The 20,210-nt window shown below is 38.8% G+C and overlaps 1 protein-coding gene across 2 annotated transcripts; it reads left to right on the top strand.

Moving 5' to 3' along the window:
- The first annotated feature begins 3,420 nt into the window (after positions 1–3,420).
- Positions 3,421–17,192, top strand: LOC120732725 (sialic acid-binding Ig-like lectin 5). Of its 2 annotated transcripts, XM_040030512.1 has the most exons (10): positions 3,421–3,729; positions 4,084–4,193; positions 4,436–4,837; positions 5,116–5,436; positions 5,573–5,830; positions 10,444–10,701; positions 13,215–13,499; positions 13,664–13,769; positions 13,861–13,918; positions 16,245–17,192. In XM_040030512.1, the coding sequence occupies exons 2-10, from the start codon at positions 4,133–4,135 to the stop codon at positions 16,581–16,583; spliced, it is 2,088 nt and encodes a 695-aa protein (XP_039886446.1). In that variant the 5' UTR covers positions 3,421–3,729; positions 4,084–4,132; the 3' UTR covers positions 16,584–17,192. The 2 variants fall into 2 exon arrangements, with proteins under 2 accessions (XP_039886446.1, XP_039886447.1); XM_040030513.1 differs by lacking the exon at positions 10,444–10,701 and having other exon boundaries at positions 3,423–3,729.
- Positions 17,193–20,210: the final 3,018 nt, after the last annotated feature.

The following is a 20,210-nucleotide window of genomic DNA, read 5'->3' as shown; positions in this document are numbered from 1 at the left end:
TATTGCATTAACAAAAGAAATTGCTGTTGTAGAAAACAGACAAATAATAAACTTTAACCATGTTTTGTGACATTTCTTTGTTATTAGGGCAATTTATGCTGAAACAGGAGTTAGAGTGGCTTATGTGTCATCTGTTGAATCCAGCAGAGGGCAGTGTCTGACTTTCTAATGATAAAACTATGACGGTTCAGCTAGTATCTCTTCTCAGGTTAGACTGTATTATTTAGTATCATCTACAGTTTTTGGCTTATAATTACAATTGTGGTGTTTATGATAATATTAATGCTGAGATATGTCGAGATATGCATTCTCTGGACCTACAGAGATATTTGAATATTCTACTTACACCTGTATGTATACAGCATATATGACGAATGTGCAGGAGGGAAAGTGTTCAGGACAACACTGACATGAATCTTTGTGTGTAATTAGACAGCATCACAGTGTAACAACATTCAAACCACTCCAGGAATAGTGGGGAGCAGCATAATCCACCATAACACTCAGTTTGAAAATATATGTGTTTCTGAAATAAAAGCCACCTTACCTATGAGTATCCAGGATGGTCAGAGGCCCAAAATAGCTTAACTGTGTGGTGGAGCTCTACACTGAGGCCCTCTGTTCCTGTTCAATTTACACTAATCTTTATTATAAATTCTGTCTGCTACAGTATACATCACTATGCTGCTTTAATTGATTTTAGGTAATAAGTCAAAACATTTTCATCATAAAACATCTTGACCAAACACAGTGGCTGTAATGGAGAAAACCACTCAGTTACAACTACAGCACATTTTTGCTTTCTGTCATGTTAACAGTTTCAGCAGTGAACATGTGAGCTAATTTTAACTGACCGAGAGAGAATGTCAGCAGTGTGAGGAAACTCTGCAGTCTTTCAGAGTCGTATTTTAGTACATTTAAGTGAGAATGGGAAGTTGTCAGATGCTGTGTGTACAGTGATGCCACATATGTATATATGTGTATAAATATTTATAGACATCATCACAAAAGACAAACGTCCCTGTACTGGAATAGAGACATATGTTTCTTAATTTGCAACAATTTATGCACTTCTGTAACAGAAGTTGTATCTTTTCGTACATGGATGCATGAATATAAGATTACATGTAAAATGTATGTACTCAACTGTCAATACAGACTTTGTAATAATAAAATTAATACTTAAGTATACTTTACATGCAACATCTGTATTGCATCTAACATGAAATGTCATTGTTCATACTTTACCAAGCTGATATATGTTTAATAATGCAGTCAGTGCAGTATGAGCAGTCTTTATTTTTCATAAACTGCTGAGTTAATGAGAATCGCTACGTGACATCGATAATGGAATCAGAGTCTGACTGCTACAGCAGCATCATCAATGATCTCACCAAGTCAGACATTTGGCAGAATTTCCTGATACTTTTCCAACAAAGGACTAAAAATGACTAAAAATATCTGATTATCGATTAATGATGAAAATGCTTTCCAGATGGTCTCAGTGTAGACACTGTTCAGCACAGCTTGTGCGTCATATCCACAGGTTATCACACTTATCACCAACTTCTGAGCACTAGTTTTCTTACTTGATATTTTAACGATTTCTGGCTATGAACTGTATGTTTAATATTTCACAGACTGCAAGATTAAGACCTCCCATATCCAACAATTCAGTTTTCTTATTCCCAGTGTATTAGACTGTTCTGTCTATCAAACTTTATGAAAACTATTATAAAAAGAAGCTTGGACCTATTTAGTCACCCCGTATTTGCTTAATTGCTTGATGATTTAAACATATATTATTTGATATTATTCTTTGAAACTAAGGCTACACGTTAACCCAAAACAGGCCCAGTATCTTTTTAAACTTGCCTCTATAATGAAAGCTGTAAGACATGATGGGATTTTACATGCAAAGCTGGATTACAGATGATGTTTTTTCTGCCATTTCTGTTCTTTCTGGGACGTAAACAGTTGGATCTCGACTCTTTAAATGATATCACTTGTTTCTATCAAGTATGACTCAGCAGGTTAAGGCCAATAATACTGCCTCAGCTATCAGTACTTGAGCTCCATTAGGCTCTTTCATCTTGTCTGTACTCAAGTTTTCACAGAATTATATATTTAGATGCTCAGACCACTCATGCTCAGAAATAAAAAAACTGAAGTTGTGCCTATTTGAACACCTTGCCTGGCTGCAGCACTAAAGGACTCCGTGAGAGACGTCTGTCTCGCCCTAGCAGCACCTGTCCCTGTTCTTCTCTTCAGTTCGCCTCAACATACACTCCTCATATTCTGTGATATGATTTACTCTGAGGTGTTTGACAAGGTTAGTGATGTTGCCATATGTTACCATACATGCCAACCTTCCCGATTTTTCCGGGAGAATACCGAATTTCAGTGCCCTTCCCGAAAATCTCCCGGAGCCACCATTCTCCTGAATTTCTCCCGATTTTCCACCCGGACAACAAAATTGAAAAACCATATCGCAGAATTCATAGCGGGCCCAGCCAATTCCAGTTTCCAACAATGGCGGCAGCTACTTAGTTTTAATATCACTCTTATTTCTCTTTCTGGGTCGCAAAAAACTTTTAACATATTTTCAGGTGAGAATGTGGCTGTGTAACCTTCAAATATCTGAGCCAACTGACACATTGTTTTCAAACCCCCGCGGTCTTTCGCTACTCGGGTTAAACATGATATACAAGTCACTTTGATAACTTAAAAATGTTATTGTTTGGCTTTTTCAGTGTTTTATTTGTTCGTGAGTAAATCGGTTTGGCTGAGATTAAAGTTATTAGATTAGATTAAATTAAACTTTATTAATCCCTCAGGAGGGTTCCTCCGGGGTTTTCACACAGCTGAATAAACGTCAAACAGAAAATGATTAAGCAGAAGTGTGAGACGGTCGAGAGTTTACGTCAGCGCCCGGTTGTATTCACCCTCCACCGAGGGAGCTCGTGACGTACAACCCGGCTTTCTTTAGACCGCGAAGGTCGGGTCCTCAGGTGGAAGCAGCCTCTGAATTTGGACACCCCCGCTGTTTCCGGGCCGGCCAATAATAACGGTGACATTTAATGTATTTTATCCGATAAATAAACCCTGTAAAATGTATTCATCACGCCCCCCAACAGACCTTTTGAATATCTCCCTAGTAGGCTACAGCAACACCTCACTCTTGGAGCACTTTTTTACCACATGTATCGCAAACCACGTCTCAGCTGTTTGTGGAGGTAAAATAAGTCCGCACAATTACGCTCAGCCATTGTTGTTTTTATACAGCCTTATTTCGCACATGACTATGAAAGGCGGAAGAGGAAGTAGTTCCTTTGAATGTAGACAATCCGAATGTTATAGTTTCTTTCCACTGTGTTCCTGTTAATGATAAACTACAAATTTACTCTAAATTACTAAAATATCGATATTTTAATGTGAGAATCGATTCTAGAACATAAATGATTGGTATTGAGGAATCGATATTTCAGGATCGATCCGCACGTCACTACCACTGACTGACATTTTGTGATAAAAATATAAAACATACATTGTGTGATATAGGATAATAATTGTATCTGCTGTAGTGCTTATGGGGGTGGTGACAAACTTTCTGAAATGTTGTTGCAGAAAAACGGAAGAAACAGAAAAGAGAGGAAGAGAAACTTCAGCTCCAAAAAGGCAGCAGATATTAGTGTGGAGAGAAGACTGACGAAGAACAAGACGAAACACGTAAACTGTTTAATATATTTCAAAATATCTTTTTAAAAATTTAAATCTGAATGTAAAGGTTTTTATATTTATAGCAGTGCTGTTGGCAAAATTAAAAGATCTTCTGCATTCATTAAATACGGTTGACAATATACATATATTTATGATATGAGGGGTATTTTTACCCTGTAAAGATCATTTTTATTTAGATGAATATAAAGAAGATTTTTATCATAAAGATCTTTAATCGCAAAATACTGCATAACTAAATATGCGACTTCATTTACTGAGTTGTAAGAAGATGACTTTTCCTGTGTTTTAAATTTTGTTTTAATTCCTTTATACTTCTTTAATTTTCTTTATCATCTTGATTAGTTATTCTGTGGAAGGAGAGACTGAACGTGTTGAGCAACGAATATCCAGGATGTTTGTTCTCATCTGGTCAGCTCTGTTTTTCTCTGTAAGAGGCAGCAGTGCTGACAAAGGTTTGCGTCTGCTAGTTTGTAAACCTGTATTTCTGCAAATCTGATTTTTTTTTTATATATCTGTATGTGAAACTATTTTCATGACATGAATCTAGATAAAAAGCATTTATTCACACTCACACATAATTTAACAGTGCCATTGCTATCTGTTGACTTGTATGTCATAAAAAAATCTTTTGTTAACTGCACATATAATAAAATAAGAAATGTGAAACCTTTCATCTTTCCCTTTGCATTAACAGTTACCTCAGTCTGGGGACGACAACACTGTAGAGGCAAAAGATACTGTGTTACTCTGAGTGAGCGAGAACTAACAGCAGAGGCTGGACTCTGTGTTGTGATCCCGTGTTCTTTCACTACTGCTGCTAACTTTGCACCCAAACATATAGTTTGGTACAAATGCGAAGCGTCTAAAAAATGTAGTGATGCTCAGATAATATTTCACAGTACCAAGAACAAAAAAAATGTTCAGTCTGGGTTTGAAGGACGAGTGTCACGTTTGGAGTCCGATGTGAGTCAGAAAAACTGCAGCATCATCATTAATGATCTGAAAGTGTCTGATTCTGGATCATACCAGCTCATGGAATGGAATGGGAAAAAAAATGCATCTTCAATCAATCCAAGGGTAAATGTCTCTGTTAAAGGTATGAAAAGCTATTCCAAGATCAATCATGTAGAAAAACAATATTCAGTCATGTACAACAACATATTTAGTATTTTTATGGTCTTAATGAAGTATTAATTCATTTTTAGGAAATTGTTATTACTGGTAGCTAGTAGGAACTGAAGCAGTTCCTGGTAAAACAAATGTTTTCCATTAACCATTTTTACCAAATGCCTTATTATCTGAGCCCAAAATCCAAGTAGTCAATAAACGTCAGGCAGTTCACTTGATTGCATTAATGCCCAGTATTTCCATTAGGTCTTAAACAAAAGCCCACAGTAATGATTCCCACACTGACAGAGGGACAGCAGGCCACACTGACCTGCACTGCTCCTGGTCTCTGCTCTGGATCTGTTCCTCAAATCACCTGGACATGGAGAGGAGCAGGAGGGACTGAATCTTACATTACAGGAAACAGCACTGATTTCAAGACTGAGAATCTGACTGATGTAACACAGAGACATGTCTCAACTTTGACCTTTAACCCTTCAGCTGAACAGCACAACACCAATGTCACCTGTAAAATCCACTTCACAGGTGAAACGACTACAGAAAAGACTTCAGGTTTGAATGTAAACTGTGAGTACATTTATGATTTCGAGTGGACTTTAACCCCCTAAAATCTATCTAATTTTGCAGGATCATCTTTATGCTTGCAAGAATTTTGGAGTTATGGTAACTACATGATTGTGATTTATGTGTATTTGTTTCATAGATGTGAAGGAGGTTTACATCACTGGTGTTACAACTGTCAGGGACGGTGAGGCTCTGAATCTGACCTGCAATGTTCACAGTTTCCCTCCAGCTCTGATTATTTGGTCTAAACTTGGTTACAATGAAACTCTTCACATTGACACTGGATCAGCCAATCTTGTCATCACCAATGTAACAGCAGGAGATGCTGGACAGTACGTCTGCACAGCTAAATATATGAACAATACCCTGAAGGACAAAGTCAACGTCACAGTAATATGTGAGTACACAGCTTTATGCTTTTGGACAGAATATATTTCTAGCAGAAACACAAGCCTACATCTGGTTTTTGTAAGTATACTAAAATATATCCATTACAAAAATGTGAGCTGAATTAAAAGGTTGATGATTAGTGTTAATATCTACAGATAGGATTAAAATTAGGAATGAAAAATGCAGGTGGAATGTTGGCAAAAAAGCTGTTTGAACATAAAACATTCAGGCATTTTCATAGATGCTGATCTGAAGGTGTTGGCTAATTACGCAACTAATCAACTTGCCTGTTTTAGTTTATTGGAAGTCAGCACAGCTGCCGTCCCCTCACCATCATCGTCACAGCTTTCATTTTTAATGTACTAAAGGAGTTATTAATGACTTTTCATACTCCATCTTCATGCATCTAAAATGTTGGCCAAGAGGAAGCTCATCTAGTACAATGCTAAGCTTGTTTACTTGCTAATGGTAGTGAAAGGTGAGTCAGCGGTAGCTCGCCTCACACACTGGTCTCCCTGTTTATTGTGAAAGACCAGAGTTTTAGACCACAATACTTGTGCGAAAATCACCAGAATAAAGGCCTTTATATGCTGGATGTGTAAAATCTATTTATTTATTTATTTTTCAGCTCAAGTTCAAATTTTCCCGATGTCTTTGAGGGGAATAATTCTGACTAATTGCAGCATTTTCTAATGGTGACACAATCAAACCATACTGTAACATGTTGGAATATTTGATTGTCATAGAGCATTGTCTCGTATAATAAAAAACACAAAAATTTGAAAGTTAATTATAAAAAACAGCTTTGGATGAAAATAGCGGAGGAGCTTGGCTCCAACAATGGGAGGGTTGATTGCAGTGTTCTTAAATTTGTGCTAATGCTAGATTACTAAGCTATCATATCTTTGCTTTATGTTAAGAGTGTTATTTCTATTTTTTGATAATTTTTTAAGTTTAATTAATTTTATTTTGCTCTGACTGCTTGGGGGAAAAAGCTCTTGCAGTGTCTGACCATTACGAGTTTGATGCTGGAAAACCTTCTGCCAGATGGAAGGAGAGAGAACCGTGCATATGAGGGGTGGAAAGTGTCCTTCACTATGCTGTTCGCCCATCGGATGATGTATTTGTCATAGAGTTGGGAGATGGGTGGGAGAGGGCCTCCAATGATCCTCTCAGCTGTCCTCACTATCCGCTGCAGAAACTTCTTTTCAGTGCAGTTCCCGTACCAGATAGTGATGTAGCAGCAGAGGATGCTTTCAGTGGTTCCCTGGTAAAATAATGTGAGGATGGAAGGAGGGAGACTGGCCTTCTTCAGTTTCCTAAAAAGTGAAGACTTTGTTGGGCTTTCCTCATGATGTTGGTGGTGTTCAGGTTCCAGGAGAGGTCATCTGATAAGTGCACACCCAGGAACTTCACACTGTTGACTGCACGATTTTGTATAAAATGAGAATCACGATTTTTTTGCTTAGAATTGAGATCACGATTCTCTCACGATTTTTTTTTCCAATAAAAATATTTATTGCACTTATTAACTGCACATCAACTTCGCAACAGTTGAGACTGAACATGAAAACAATAAATGTCTCACTTGTCTACTCTTACGTAGAAAACCTTAAAATACTTTACTGACTTTAACAATACTTTAACAATAACATTTTGAACAGTATTCTTTGCGTGTGTAAGGTGATGACAGAGGTAGGTAATAGGTATGTTTCTTAAAATGTAAACCACAAATATTAACAAAATATAATGCTTGACATGACAATATGATAGTTGACCATGGCAGGACCATAAGTCTGTCGTTGCCGCAAAATGTTGTACTGCTTGTAATTCCGTCTCCACCGTTGCTCGACACTGCGTGTATAGAGCAGGTAGTGCAACATTTGAAAAATAGTTGCGGGACGGCACTGTGTAGCGTTTGTCTAGGGTGTTGATAATTTTCCTAAATCCCTCGTCTTGCACAGTGTTGATGGGAGCCATATCTTTAGCCAGGCGATAAGTGATAGCCGCCGTAATTTCTTTGTGCCTGCCGGAGTTCGACCGGTATGGGGAAGCGCTGTATAAGGTTCCCGTTATTGATGTTTGGGTGGTTGACGGGGACGGATTTTCTCCTGTCACTTTCTTGGCCTTTACAGCTTCGTCATATTGCACTTTATGGTGACGTTTGAGGTGGTTATACAGATTTGTAGTGTTACCTTGCGGTGCTGCTACTATGGCAAAACACAGCTTGCAAATTATATTTTTTTTTACTCTCATCGTCTTCTTTGAAGCCAAACCTTTTCTTGGAAGTAATTTTACAGTGGGGTTGTAATTCTCACCGCCACCAGCGAGCTTTTCCTCTGCGCTCATTGTGTTTTCTCCCCTCCGGCAGTTTCTCTCACGTGCCATCCGTTGTTTTTTCCCTGCCAGATGGCTTCTGTATCACGTGGTATAAGGCTCCGCCCTTGTCATTTGTTGAGCAGGAAGAGTGAGCGCTTGTTTTCATGCAGATTATGTCCCAGATCAAAATGCGGTACAATCGTCTTTTTTTTTTTTTTTTTTTTTTAAATCGTTGTCCTTTGGAAATGAGATCGCACATAAGTATGAATCGAGATTGCGATTTTCTAGCGATTAATCGTGCAGCCCTACTGTTGACCACCTCAACAGCAGATCTGTTGATGTGCAGTGGGGTATGGGCCATTGAGCTCTTCCTGAAGTTAACAACCATCTCTGTAGTCTTCTGAAAATTTAGAGACAGGTTGTTATTCTGACACCAGTCCCTCAGGTGTTGTACCTCCTCTCTGTATTCAGATTCATCGTTGTTGGTGAGGAGATCCACCACTGTCGTGCCAGCTGCAGACTTGATGATGTGATTTGAGCTGTACTGTGCAGTAGATATGTTAGCAGGGTGAACAGCAGTGGACTAAGCACACAGCCCTGCGGTGATCCTGTACTCAGTCTGGCGACTTTGGAGGTTTGATTTCCTATGCAGACAGACTGGGGCCTGTCAGTTAGGTCCAAGTCCAAGATCCAATTGCAGAGAGTGGTTTTTATTCCTAGTAGGTACAACTTCTTTAGCAGCTTCTGGGAAGTGGCTGTGCTGAATGCTGAGCTGAAGTCAATGAACAGCATTCTGACATAAGTGTCCTTTTTGTTGAGATGGGAGAGAGATAGGTGAAGAGCAGATGAGATGGCATCATCTGTGGAGTGGTTTGGGCGTTAACCAAACTGTAGCTGGTCCAGATTCTGTGGAAGCTGACTTTTCATGTGCCTCAATACCAGCCTCTTAAAGCACTTAGTGATGATGGGCATAAGTGCCACCGGCCGGTAGTATTTGAATAAGGACACAGTGGACTTATAGACACTGGGATGATTTTTGTGGTTTTGAGGCATACAGGTACTACAGCTAAGATGAGTGTATTTAAGATGTCCGTGAAGATGCCTGCAGGCTGGTCAGCACGCTCTCGAAGTACCCGGCCAGGTATGTTGTCAGGTCCTGCATCCTTTCACAGATTTACTCTGTGAAGTGTCATCCTGATGTCTGCTGTGGACAGACAGAGTACTTGGTCGTTGGGGGAGGGGGGATCTTCCTTGCTGGGTCTTTGTTCTCTGCCTCAAAATGTGCAAAGAAGTCATTCAGTTTGTCAGGCAGGGAGGGATCACTGCTGCATGCCGGAGGTGTTGGCTTGTAGCCCGTGATTGTTTGAATGCCCTGCTTAAATGTTCTTCATAGATACAAGGAGCCTACAGATCACTGTGAATACAACTGTGTAGAGGAAACCAGCGGATTTTGCGCTAAACAACAGCAGCATGTTTGAGCTTGATCAGCTGTTGTTAGAATTTATTTCATTTCTAGTATCAGTTGATGTTTGCTGGAGCTGTAAAAGCTGCTGGTCATGATATCGGTTTGGTTATCTGGCGAGAGGGAAACATGAAGATGAAACCAGGAGATGTCCTTACTGAATTATCAGAGCTGAACAGGTGATGGAGAAGCAGGTTTACCTTTTAGGTGACATGAATGAGTTGAAGGGAAGTTATGAACTGTTTCTGAGAGACAAATAACACCAGGATCCTTTTTTTATGTAGCTGACAGCTGGTAACTGTGCAGGGGTGGGTCTAGCAAAGTTTTGCCAGGGGGCCAGGTTGAGCATTAACAGAGAAAAGGGGGGCACAAAGAAATACTTTTCTTTCTTATTCTCATTTAAAATATCTGGCTTTTATTAAATAATTATCTGAATCTTACAACCAAAGTTTTTATCTGATGTACAACGTATAGAAATCATACATATACCAACAAGACAGTGTACATCACTGTCACAACAGCGTTGGATTTTCCCATAATACCTGGTGGGCCGGTCTCTAGTCAAAATGCCCGGGCCCATTTTTTGTCCCAGTCCAGCCCTGCTTCACAGTAACACTGGATCAGCTACGGTTGTCATTTATAATATGACGACAGAACATTCTGGACAGTATGCCTGTACAGCAAAATATTTTAACACGACTCTTACATCATATCTGAATGCGAATGTGTTACAAGTTACTTCTGTGTTTTTTTATTCAAACAAAGTTTGCTTATATTTAATAATTATTTGATAATAATAATTCTTTCTTATCTTAAAAATACTGCTATTTGTTCTACAGATAAAAGGATACCTCAAATCATTGGAAACACAACTATCAAGGAGAGAGATGTCCTGAATCTGACCTGTAGTGCTGAAAGTTTCCCTCCATCTCTTATTATGTGGTCTAAATTAAGTTCCAAGGCAAACCTTCATAATGACACTGGATCTGCTACACTAGTCATCCCAAATGCAACAGCAGAGCATTCTGGACAGTACATCTGTACAGCAAAATACATGGACAGTGTCCTGAAGAAAGACACCAATGTAACCGTGATATGTAAGTAAACAGCTTTGTGCTTTCCAACAGAAAATGTATACTTGGCACATTTTCCCCCATCTGACAACTGAAACTGCAAGCTCAGAGAAGCCCAGGTCTTTTGAATAACTTCTACAGTCTCACTCTTTCAAATATGCGATGCCATCTCAACATTGTGCATTTTGTCAGTCAAATTTGTAGACATTTTTAGATTGTTGGCTTTGAATGCTAGCACTAAAAAACAAACAAAAAATTAAATATTGAATAAAATGCAGACAATGTAAAATATACAATAAAATGAACATTCCTGAAAAACTACTTTAATTAAAAAACAAAAAAACAAACTTAGAATGTGCATAAAAGAACCATTTGAAACCACTGATAACATTCTACAATAAACATTTTAAATGCTGTCGATATTTGTGGCACTTTAGGCATATAAACCGCATTCCAAACTGTTATGCAAATGATATTTTTCTCTGATTTTCCTAAATAGTCGATTCAAGTGACAGTCAGCATAATTTTCGAGTCATCAACCATTAGTTCAAATTTTATTCGCCACATGCAGGTTGCCCTGCAGTGGAATGGACCCATTAGAGTATAATTCGAATGTTACTGAACAACCCTCCTAGTGAAAACAGCATTTTTTTTAAAACTAAAAAAAAATTAAAATGCACTGTTCCATATATTACACACAACAGAGTTCCAAAACATTTTATAGGTTGTAAAAAACTGAAAAGGGTAATTTGTTCAATCGACAGCATTAGGAGATCATATTTACTGAAATCAAAAGCTATTTCAATCAAAAACTTCTTAATAGGTAAAGTTACATATTTATATAGGACCCCTTATTTGATAGCAGTTTCACAGTTTTTGCATCCATGGAACTTGTGAGTTTTTGGAGAGTTTCTGCTTGAATGTTTGCAGGATGTCAGAATAGCCTCCCAGAGCTGCTTTTTGGATGTGAACTGCCTCCCACCCTCATACATCTTTTCCTTGAGAATGCGCTAAAGGTTCTCAATTGGACTGAGGTCAGAGAAGGATGGGGGGTCACACCAGGAGTTTCTCTACTTTTATGCCAATAGCAGCCAATGATGCAGAGGTATTCCTTGCAGCATGAGATTGTGCATTGTCATGCATGAAGATGATTTTGTTACAGAAAGCACACTTCTTCTTTTTGTACAATGGAAGAAAGTGGTCAGTCAGAAACTCCACATACTTTGCAGAGGTCATTTTGACACTTTCAGGGACCCCAAAGGGGCTGACCAGCTCTCTCCCGGTGATTCCAGCCCAAAACATGACTCCACCACCTCCTTGCTCACCTCACAGCCTTGTTGTGACATGGGGGCCGTCCACCAACCATCCACCACTCCATCCATATGGACCATCCAGGGTTGCATGGCACTCATCAGTAAAGAAGACTGTTTCAAAACTAGTCTTCATGTAGTTCTGGGCCCACCGCAGCTGTTTCTGCTTGTGAGCATTGGTTAGGGGTGGCCGAATAGAAGGTTTATGCATAACTGCAAGTCTCTGGAGGATTCTACACCTTGACGTTTGCAGGACTCAAGAGGCATCAGCAGCTTCAAATATCTGTTTGCTGCTTTGTAATGGCCTTTTAGCAGCTGCTCTCTTAATCCAATGTATTTGTCTGGCAGAAACCTTCCTCATTGTGCCTTTATTTACACGAACCCGTATGTGCTGTGACTCAGCCACAAATCTCTTTTTGTGATATATCTAAGGTTTTCATTCCTTGTCCAAGGCATTCAGCTATTTCACACTTTTCAGCAGCAGAGAGAACATTTTTCTTTCCCATATTGCTTGAAAATGGTGGTCTTCTTAATAATGTGGAACATCCTTCTTTAGTAGTTTTTCGTTTAACTGGGCTCACCTGGCAAACTAAATATCATATGATTTCAGCGATCCAAAGAGCCCTGAGACACAATGCCATCCATGAGTTTAATTGAAAAACAACATATTTAATCTTTATGACACTTAAATAATATTTGCATAATAATTTGGAACGTGGTCTACTGTTACAAATAGTGTCAGAGTGTGCTACACTACCGTTCTTGGATGCTCATGTCCACAAAGCTGTGCAGTATATCATCACACATTTCCATGATATAATGGGTGTATGAAAGTGTGTCATTGCCTTTGAACAAACCACTTAAATGTGGTTTTTAGATACAAGGAACCTTCACATCACTGGAAATACAACTGTGAAGGAGGGAGATGTTCTGAATCTGACCTGCAGGGTTGAAAGTTTCCCCCCAGCTCTTCTTGTGTGGACAAAACGTAGCTCCAACACAGACATTCATAGTGGAACCTACAGTGAATTGCACAATGACACTTGCCATTTATAATGTGACAGAAGAACATTCTGGACTATATATCTGTACAGCAAAATATTTGAACACGACTCTTACATCATATCTCAATGTGACTGTGTCTTGTGAGTAGTTTAACCTTGAATCTGAAGTTTATATTTTGGGTTAACTTTCCCTTGTTTTATGATTCTGATCATGCGTTTACAGGGTTTTCAAAGATACAGAAGGGCTCTGGATGTGTGCTTCAGTCAGAGGTTTTGACCTGTGTGTGTATCAGTGAAGGATTTCCTTTACCTACTATGAATTGGCCGCTATTGAAGAACCACACAGAGTACTCTGTCATTACTACTGTGTCAAACCACACAGTCAACAGCACTGTCAGTGTAACTGTAAAAAGCCATGGCAACAGCACTGTCGAATGTGTTAGGAACAATGGAAATGGAGAAGAAAGAGAAATCCTCCTTATCCATCAAAATATGTCTGAAAAACATGGTATGTGCTTTTTCAAACTATCACCACTATCACTTTCAATTTCTATATCAAATGATATCAATATCTTTGTAATTAGACAATGATTAGTTAGTTTTTTCCATTTACTCTATGTAATATAAAGAAAATGTATTAAGTTTTTTTTATGTTGTTTCCTTTGGTTATAGAGCAATCATCTGCTGTCAGGCTGGCATACCTGAAAGTCACCATTGCCTTTTTGACTGGGGTACTTTTTTCAGCAGTCCTTTGCTGTTTGGCCAAACATTGCTACAGGTACATCATTTACTTTTATAACTATTATTAGGTTTTCTCTGTAGATTTATAATATATATATTTGTTTCTATAAAAATACTCTTTTCTCCAGAAACAAACAAAAGACTTCCAGAAGTTTGGAGATGAGGACACATCAAGATGATAAACTGGTATTTATGTTCATTTGGCTTTTTTTTTTTATTTTTTATACCTGCTGTTGAGTTAGTTCATATGTATGCTCTCATTTGACATCTGTCAAGATTTTCTTTTGCAAAGACACTTCCTGTTATGTTGCTGAGAATAAGTGAGAGTTTATTAAAAGTCTCCTTGGTGAATATTCCAGTAAAAGCTGATGCCCCACGTGTATCTATTCCTCCGTCAACATAATAAGTATCTTCAGTATTCATGCAGATTCTGCTGGAAGACCCGTCTCTGCTAATGTAGACACTAAAATTCAACAGGAATAGATGATTACACTGTTTTAACAAAACAAATATTCTTTGTACGCTAAAATATCACCCAGTCCTGCAATGCAACTGTCCCACAACCCAGGACGAATGTTCCTTATGTGTGTTTACAGCCAGGGAGAAATTGCCTTTCACAGTGGGGACCACATCCCAGGTGGTGAGGAGATCCCTCCTATACTCATCTTGTCCCTCCACTGTGCTCGTCACACCACAGCCCAGCTCGCACTCTGCAATTGATTCTATCACTCAATGCTGATAGGTTTGTAGTTTGAACCTATTCGCTGGAACGTTCAAGACAATTTAATTACACAACAAAAACAAGACACAAGTAGGCAAAGTTCTTCGTGTTACTCATGCATGAGGGAGAGAACCACGACAAGCGCCGTTCCTTCGCTTGACCCCAGTCGCTCTCGTCCGCTCCCTCATAACATTGTTCTTTTATTGAGCTCACATGAATATACATAGGTTCATTATCATATGATGTATACATACACACAAAGAGTACCTTGCCTGTGCGTTGTGTAAGTGTGTGTGTGTGTGTGTGTGTGTGTGTGTGTGTGTGTGTGTGTGTGTGTGGTCAGAGTGTGACCCTGTAAAGACTTCCCTAAACCTGCTGGTCTGGAACATAGCTACGTTTATCCTACTATAAAACAATAAGACAAGGCACGACCTCTCCCATGCTCCCAGGATGTAGGTGTGAATGCCAGAACACTCTGGAATGAACACAAAGCCTTTGCAGACTATTAAGGATCAAAGCTCTACCAACATGACATTGATTATACAACTCTAAGCATATATGAGTAACTATTTCTAAGCATAAATGACAATCAACAATACAAATCTAACAAATACCACCGCGGCTTCCCTCGTGGCATCACCCTTCAGACAGACAAATACTGGACAGAACCATCATCCAGGAAGCTGGCCTGGCTGATAGCCATGGCGAACAACAGTGGAGACTCACAAACTACTACTACTACTACTCATAAATGCAGCTTGCTGTTGATCACATGGTGTCTTCTCCTACTGTCGCCTGCTGTCAGAACATGGTCGCCGTGTTACGCCCCTGACAATCGGGCAGCAAAATCTTTCCCCTGACAACGCCTGGCTTCTACGCGTTCCTCCTCTTCATATTTAATAGTCCACCTCAGGACACACCCATGCCTCAGCAGGTGGTCGCTATCAGCCAATTTGTCCCATGCCCAGCCTGTCCACAGTCGATTAAAATAATGTCATATAAAAACATGCAATACAAACATCAGAATGAAATTATGCAAATAAAAACCACACTAAAAATACTAAAATAAGATTTTCGCATCCTGATCCAAGGTTCTAAATGTTACAGTAAAAGAATTGGGTCAGATTCATGCCACAATTATTTGGTTCCATTTATAAGATCAGTCTTCATTTTCTTGTTGAGTTTAATTCAGTTCAGAGAGGGAGGTTTTGGATAATCTCGCTAAAAGACAAAATCTACTGAAAACAGTTGTTTTAGTAGGAGATTAAAAGTATGAACATAAGTCCATGTATCTTACTTGATGTTTGAATTTTTTGTATAGTTTAGTCACTTTTCAATATATACTATACTTTTGGAAAATGTTGCTGGGTGGGTATGATAATATAGTTTTGTTTGTTTACCAATTCCATTAGAAGCTGGGAACTCACAACAATACAAAATGCAAATATAATTAACTGGCACAAAAAGATCTGCTCTTTGGAGGGACTGTTCTGGAGTCTGAGAAGGAATAACTCTGCTAAAGAATCATTCCCTTCTAAACACACCACAGGCTTATATAGACATTGAAGCTCTTTTTAATCAACAATACCAAAAAGACACAAAAAGAAAAAACAAGCAAACAAAAAATGCAAAGTACAATGTGAAAGATTACAACCAGTAACTGTCAGTAACTAAAGGTTCAAATCTTGAACCAAACTGATAAAAAGAAAAAGAAGATTTTTTTTTTTCTGTATGCATAGCAAAATGTAAAAATACCAGACAGTGACTGACTCTTTACTTTGTACCTAACAGGTCTATGATGGTCAAGAATTACAGGACAATCTGACTCTTAACTCAAACAGCGGGCCAAAAGAAGTGGAGTATGCTGACATTAATTTTTCCTTGTTGAAAAGAAATGGTGCCAGAGAGGCAGCAAGGAGGCAAGAGAGCACAAAGACAGTATATGCTGAAGTTAAGAAAGCAGTCGAGGAACGGGAAGATGATGCTGAAGAGGAAGGTGAAATGCTGGAGGCCAAAGAGGACGAGATGGTAGTGGAGATGGAGATGGAATACCGTGAACCAGAAAAGGAGTTAGAAATGGGAAAGGAGAGCGTGTACGCCACTGTGAATGATGTTACTGATGAAATTTGAGGAATGTTTTATTGTGGAGTTGATTGAGATAAAGAATCTCTCATCACACGTTATGAACATCACGCCTTTACATACAACAGCAGCAACTATGCAAACATTAATTTACCGAAGTATGTGTGTGTGTTTAAAATAACCTTTCTGCACCTAAGAACCATATGGTTCTGGTATATAAAGTGCACAAATAAAGTTAGAGTGTTAAGATTGCTATTAACAGTAGAGATACTGCACAACAAAATAGGAACAAAAAAAGCTTAAATATGCAGAAGTGTTCGCAGACAAGCTCTATGCAGATGAAATGACGTCATGCTAAAAGAGGGAACGTTTTTTTTCTTTTCTTCTTTAAGCTCATTAACGCATTTGATCTTTCTAAGGAACTTCCTTCTTTATTTATATTACTTTTTCCTAATATATGCACATATGAACCAGTAGGAAAGCAATGAATTAATGGCAATACAATGAGCCAGTACGCGCTGAATGTTGTTGAAGTGATGTGAAGACAAATGGTGTGTATATGTTATATTTTCTGTCTGATATTGTAGGCTCTTTATTTGACAATGGAAAGACCGTTGAAGTGATTGAAATACAATAAAATTGAAATTAATGTATAAATTGTAATGAATTCATTTTACTGAAATTTCTGTTTCTTAAGATAATAAGAGTTTTCAGGACTAGGTCTGCACTGTAATGTTCCTCAATGGCCTTTTAGATCCTGCTTTCTATTGAGCTTAGCTATTTAGTTTAGGTAGCAGCTCCTTCTGCTGAGGTTGTCTCTCTGAGTTGCCATTCATAAAAGATAACAGTTCTTGGATTAGCTTGATTGCTTTTTCTGCCTCTTCTAGTTTCTCTTCTGCCATTTTAATGAGTGTCCACTTACTCTTATTGGCAACAGCTTCTTCTGCCAGGTACTTACAGACCTCCACCATTCTGTCCTAAGTTTATCTGGCTCAATATAGAGAAATATAGAGGAATCTCCAGATCCACCTCACTTATTTTGTTTTTTCTCTAGAGAAAAAAGTCAGCTCTCCACACAGCAGAGCATCACCAGTGAATCATCCTGTACAGTGCAGTTGACTCTCACTTTATATGGCGCAAAATCCCAATAGTCACCTCAAGGTGTTTTATGTTGTAAAGTAAAAATCTTATAATAGAGAGGAAATCCCAACAATCAGATGACCCCCTGTGAGCATGGACTTAGTGACAAGCACTGTATTCCCACACTAACAGTGGGACAGGGTTAGGGTTAGGTCTGTGTTCGGGATCTGTTTCTGGAGTCACATGGACATAAATCTTATGAGACACATCTCTGTTTTGGCATCAGAGAATCTGACTGGTGTAACTTAGATAAACAACTCAGCTTTGACCTTTAACCTTTAAGCTGGAAACCACATCACCAGCGTTACCTGTACAATCAGCTTCACAGATGAAACATCTGGAGAGATATCTTCAAATTTCAATTTTTGAAAATCTTACTGATCTCATTTTTCTGTCCCTCTCTCTCTCTCTCTCTCTCTCTCTCTCTCTCTCACACACACACACACACACACACACACACACACACACACACAGAGTGATATATATCCTTACCCTTCTTAGGTTAAAATCTTGCACCTCATTTGCAAACACTTGGTTTGCACAACACAGAGAGAACAGCTGTGCTTTACACAAAGTTAAAATAACATTTCTCAACAATTGCTAATAAGAGTACAGATATTGCACAATATAAATAGAAACAAAACAGCTTAAATATGCAGAAGTATTTGTAGAGAGGCTGTATGCTGACGTGGGGAAATTCTGGGGGGAAGAGAAAATTTTGTTTTAATTTTAGAAAGGTGCATTGGTTTAGTGCCCCTCGCTCATGTATATGTTGCGTACTTCATTTCTATTGTGTTCACAGTGAACTGTCATATTATTTGTACTTTATCAACCTATTATATGTCTAACAATGCAAAAAATGCAGTCTGAGTAGTCTTACTTGATCAACAATCTTTTTACAAACTCAACGTCATTTGTCCTTTTTTAGTTCTTTCCTTTTTCTAGTTTTAGGTGTGAAGATGAGTGATCCATTCTGTGCAAAGAACACATACAATATCACTCTAAATAAAAGACATATAACAGCTGAGTCTGGAGTATGTGTTTTTTTTTACCATGTTATTTTACTACAGAAGCTAGTTTAATATCAAAAGTAAAAAATTGACCTTTAACCCACTGCTAGAGTCTGACCTGAAAATGAGGAATGGTATCATCATCCTCAATGACCTCATCAAGTCAGACTGGATCATATCAAATCAGAGTTTCTGTTACCAAGAAGAGGAACTAATAACTAAAGGACTTATGACAGCTGTTAACCTGTTAAAGCCTGGACCATGAAATAAATGGCAGAAAAATAAAAACAGTAAAATACGGGCGGTCTATCCTTCAAGCTCAGGCCTGGAGCTTGAGGGTCCTGTGCAGTATCTTAGCTGTTCCTAGGACTGCGCTCTTCTGGACAGAGATCTCTGATGTTGTTCCTGCACTGCACCGTGCTCCGATTACCCCTGGGACCACTGTTATCTTCACGCTCCACATTTTATTGAGCTCTTCTCTGAGCCCTTGGTATTTCTCGGTAATGGTGGCTGTAGGCATCGTCCGTGGGGCTGCGTTAACATCATCTAGCAGACCTTCTGAGGGTACCTCACGTAGTCTTGGTAACCGGCTATGGGGGAATCCAGGTTTCAAGCTTGGCCATGATCCTATCTTTAAGGTCAGTTTCTAATGCACTCAACGATCCTTCTATCGCACTTGGGGCTTGGTACCCAATCTCGGGTGGGAATGATATATGTATTTAATTTGACTTGACCTTTTCATGTTGGGTTCAGTTTTCCTCTCCTGAAATTGTTGCTTAATATCTGTTGCGCTTCTTCTTCCTATTGACTTCTCACTTACTAAACGTGATGACCTCTCATCACGTTTAGGAAGTGAGATATCCTTCAGCATCGTTCAGTGAGATACATTTCCTGGTCCCTATTCCAGGAAGCATGTTCATCAAACTGAGTGTAAAAATAAACTATGAGTTTATTAACTCTGAGATCAGCAACTCAGAGTTTCAGAGTTTCATTTCAGATCAGAGTTTCGTGTTCAAGAACAGTTCACCATCGTAAGTTCAATAAAGTTCAGTTCAGTTTAAAAAATAAAAATAAAAACAGTTTTTGTTACAGACTGGTTGAGACTGGTTCCTGGCCCGTGCCATGTGTTGAGGTGCACCTCACTGTATCTATGGGTCATATCTTAAACCTCACACTCAAACATCAGCTCTTCACCTTCTCCGCTTCTCCACCAGAGAAGTGATGTTTCATATCCCAGTTGTCAGCCTTGATATTCAGACTTCAGACCACCAAGAACTACGGCATTTGCTGGCGTTGATACACACTGCACCCAACCTCTATAGCATCTCCTTTGGGTGGTGACAGTGAGCGAGAGAGAAAATTTGATTTAGTTTTTTTCACTACTGGCTAAAAATGCTTCATGAGATTTGCAGAATCTAATCTAATCTCAGCTTTCACTGATAGATAATAGCAACCTTACAGCTATACCAGGAATGTTTTGCTGACTGATTGGAAATCTTTACACTGTGTTTCACAAGCCAGCTTT

This window comes from Simochromis diagramma, unplaced genomic scaffold (assembly GCF_900408965.1).
Source record: "Simochromis diagramma unplaced genomic scaffold, fSimDia1.1 OVJJ01000361.1, whole genome shotgun sequence".
In the NCBI taxonomy this organism is placed as follows: domain Eukaryota; kingdom Metazoa; phylum Chordata; class Actinopteri; order Cichliformes; family Cichlidae; genus Simochromis; species Simochromis diagramma.
This window is presented reverse-complemented; position numbering and strand designations above follow the sequence as displayed.

What these genes read in the sequence shown, in the direction of transcription:
- LOC120732725 (XM_040030512.1), top strand. Translation starts at nt 4,133, where the DNA reads ATGTTTGTTCTCATCTGGTCAGCTCTGTTTTTCTCTGTAAGAGGCAGC. An exon ending in AGGCAGCAGTGCTGACAAAG is followed by an intron (nt 4,194 to 4,435) that starts GTTTGCGTCTGC and finishes TTGCATTAACAG; the next exon opens with TTACCTCAGTCTGGGGACGA. An exon ending in AAATATGTCTGAAAAACATG is followed by an intron (nt 13,500 to 13,663) that starts GTATGTGCTTTT and finishes CTTTGGTTATAG; the next exon opens with AGCAATCATCTGCTGTCAGG.